Consider the following 3,465-nt stretch of genomic DNA (forward strand, 5'->3'; position numbering starts at 1 on the left):
ATATATATATATACATCTATGACATACAAATGCTTGTGTTTCTTCTTTTAATTTTTCTTTGTTTTCTTCTTCTCTCTTCTTTAATCTCCTCTCTTAATTTATTTTTATTTTAGACCCTTTCTTAATAACATTAATTGTTTCATGTCTTTGTTAATTATATCTGCATTGTCTTGTGTGTTCATCGGTTTATATTTTCTTTCTTTATAACTTAAAATTGTATTGTAATAAATACCCTATCCTTTTCTATATAATGTTAATATCTGATATTTGTTTATTATAATTCTTATAAGTCGTTGATCTTTGATGAATATGCATGCGCTAAACATTGCATGAAATTGTGTTAAAAGTATATCTTTTTAAAGTACTGCCATAGTTAAAGCACCTAATGCTGTTAACATTATCATATGCAGCATATCTCTTCGTTTTTCTCTTCTAGACCGCTGCAATTCGCTAGCAAGAATTTCTAACAATCCGACATGTAAGAAAGCACCTGCACCGACCCCCATTACTATACCTGTTATCATGCATTGATGCTGCTGCAGCAGGGGGCCCCCCTCTTGAGGCCCTCCCTCCGATGCTGAAGAAGCAGAGAAACAAATATATATATATATATATATAGAAACAAATATATATATATATATACATATATATATATGTAGATGAAGTTATTAGTACAAGCAGTATGATATACAGCAGCCGATACACCAGCAACCACACCAGCAACAACAGCAGTAGCAACGGCAACAGCAGCAGCAACAGCAGCAGCACCAACAGCAGCAGCAGCAACAGCAGCAACAGCAGCAGCAGCAGCAGCATACCATGTGCTCCTGCAGCAGCCGATCGCTGTAGCAGCAGCCCGACAGCGACGCCGAGAGGCGCAGTTAAGGCATAGAACAGCATTTGTATCAGATACCAGCTTTGCCCTAGACCAGCTGCAGCAGCAGCAACAGCAGCAGCAACACAAGCAGCAACACAAGCAGCAGCAGCAGCACACAACGACGTGGGGATCTCCAGCATATCCCTATTAGCAGCAGCGGCAGCACTAGCGGCAGCAGCCCTAGTAGCAGCAGCAGCACTCGCAGCATTAGCAGCATCATCACTCACAGCAGCAGCACTAGCAGCATTAGCAGCAACAGCACTAGCAGCATTAACAGCAGCAGCACCAGCAGCATTAACAGCAGGAGCAGCACTAGCAGCATTAACAGCAGCAGCACTAGCAGCATTAACAGCAGCAGCAGCAGCAGCAGCAGCAGCAGCGGGGGCGCATCTCACCATGTAGAAGGGAGCTTCCGACAGCAAATGCTTCGAGAGATTTATGCAGAATAATTGCAAGAGCAACACTTCTAGGGTTGAGAGCAGCACCGAGGGTAAGACCTTCAAGGACGGAGTGTACAGACAGCCCCGCCAGCAGCAAGCCGCCAGCAAGAGCAGATCGGCTTCTGTCTAAAGGCTCAACGCTGCAGCAATTCAAAGATGCACGCCTTGTTGAAGGGTGTAGCAGCAGCAGACGCTTACGCTGCTGCTGCTGCTCCCGCTCATCCTCCTGCTGCTGCTGCTGCTGCTGATGCTGCTGCTGATGCTGCGGGGGCAGCAAATCCTCTTCCCCGCCTCCCTCCTCCTCTAGAAGGGAATAGGGGCATATCAGACTAGGAGCATCAACACCCCTGCTGCTGCTGCTGCTGCTGCTGCTGCTGCTGCTGCGCGTGTCATTAGCAAGTACAGCACGCGCAGCAGCAGCAGCAGCAGCAGACGGTGCAGCTCCCCCTGCTACTCGTACTTTGTCTCTTGCAGCATGAGTCTCGCTACCGCAGCAGCGGGTGCTGGAGCAGGAAGGTGCAGCAGCAGCAGCAGCAGCAGCAGCACCATCCATCGGTATAGCAGAGAAGGGACCTACGTCTGCGTCAGCTGTCTCTAACCCTCCAGCAGAGAGCCTGTCGCAGCAGCAGCAGCCGTTGTTCTTTGCTGCAGCAGCAGCAGCACTTTGTCTTCGGCCATCCCACTGCCGATCTGCTGCTTCTGCTGCTCCCGCTGCTGCAGCTTCTGCTGCTGGTGCTGCTGCTGCTACATACAAAGGCTGGTGTGCAGCAGCAGCCGAGACAGAGCCTCGCTCTTTGCTGCTGGTTGCTGAGTCAAGGGGTGATGCACCACCGCAGTCTCCTTCTAACTGCTGCTGCTGCTGCTGCTGCTGCAGCTGCAGCTGTTCTACAGCAGCTTCAAGAGCAGCAGAGACAAGCAACCCTGCTAAGCAGCACAGAGACGCCACAGGGCGCCGGGGGCCCCCAGAGGGGCCCCCATTGCTGTTGGGGGGCCCTAAAGCCACTGAAAGCTGATGTTCTGCTGCTGGCAGCAGGTGCAGCAGCGCAACAGCAGCAACAACACCGGCTGTATATACAGTTGCTGCTCTCACCAAGAAAGGAGAAGCCCCAAAGCAGCAAGCAGTAGCAGCAGCACCGTAATTACTGCTGCAGCACGAAGGCACTATCGTGCATCTGCTGCTGCCGCTGCTGAATCTGCTGCTGTTCCCGTTACTGCTGCCCCCGGACTGCTGCTGCTGCTGCTGCTGCTGCTGCTGTCGCCGACGCAGCAGCACGAACCCTGGAGCAGCCCCCAAGACAGCAGCAAAGAAAATAACTGCAGCAGCAGTTACCTTTGTACATACACTGCAAACAATAACACACAAACCTTAAATGCTATTAAAACCCCAGCAGCAAAACGAGCAGCAGCAGCAGCAGCAGCAGCAGCAGCAGTAGCAGAAAATCGCAGCAACAGCAGCAGCACAAAATCACTCGCAGCAGAGACAGAGAAGGCAGCAAGAACAGCAACAACAGCAACAGCAGCAACAGCAGCAGCAGCAGCAGCAACAGCAGCAACAGCAGCAGCAGCGTAGGCCTCACTCTCCACGTTTATCGTTTTGCTGTCTCTCTTCATCGGTCTCCCCCCAAAAGGACTCCTGCGTTTTGCTGCTGGTGTTTGTAGTCTCCTCTGCCGGCGCTGCAGCAGCGGCAGCAGCAGCAGCAACAGCATGTAAGCTCAGAAGCAGCAGCAAGGAAGAGAAAGTGTAAGCTAGGTTGTAGGCCCTGTATAAACGCAGCAGTGTACGGGGGACATACACCCCAGGGGGCCCCACACTCTGTGCCATAGGCAGCGTTTAGCTGTCTGCTGCAGCAGCTAGCAGCAACAAATATATATACTTCTACTTGTTTATAAGCCTGCACAGATTTGCTGCTGCAGTGGGTTTAGGGTTTTGCTTGTTCTATAATGTGCTGGGGTGTACAGACAGACACATAAAGCAACAAGCCCCAATGTTAAAGGCCTTTTCTTGATATGTTTAAAGGGATAAAGAAGTGAAGACATCTAAAAAGTAAATATTTTTTTCATTGCATGCATTAATATATAATTGTTATGCATTCTACTTGCCGAGGAGCCAGGCAGAGAGAAGAAAGAAAGGATGCTCTGCTCTTGCAA

At 50.1% G+C, this 3,465-nt stretch overlaps 1 protein-coding gene across 1 annotated transcript; it reads right to left on the minus strand.

Moving 5' to 3' along the window:
* Positions 1-356: 356 nt before the first annotated feature.
* EAH_00051050 (zinc transporter ZIP domain-containing protein, putative) lies at positions 357-3,139 on the minus strand (the record flags this gene model as incomplete). The annotated part of the gene is made up of 4 exons (XM_013391254.1): positions 357-577; positions 819-932; positions 1,273-2,660; positions 2,895-3,139. 4 exons carry the CDS (start codon positions 3,137-3,139, stop codon positions 357-359), a joined length of 1,968 nt encoding a protein of 655 aa, XP_013246708.1.
* Between the last annotated feature and the right edge of the window lie 326 nt (positions 3,140-3,465).

The sequence above is a fragment of the Eimeria acervulina genome, genomic scaffold (assembly GCF_000499425.1).
Source record: "Eimeria acervulina Houghton genomic scaffold, Eah_scaff867, whole genome shotgun sequence".
NCBI lineage: Eukaryota > Apicomplexa > Conoidasida > Eucoccidiorida > Eimeriidae > Eimeria > Eimeria acervulina.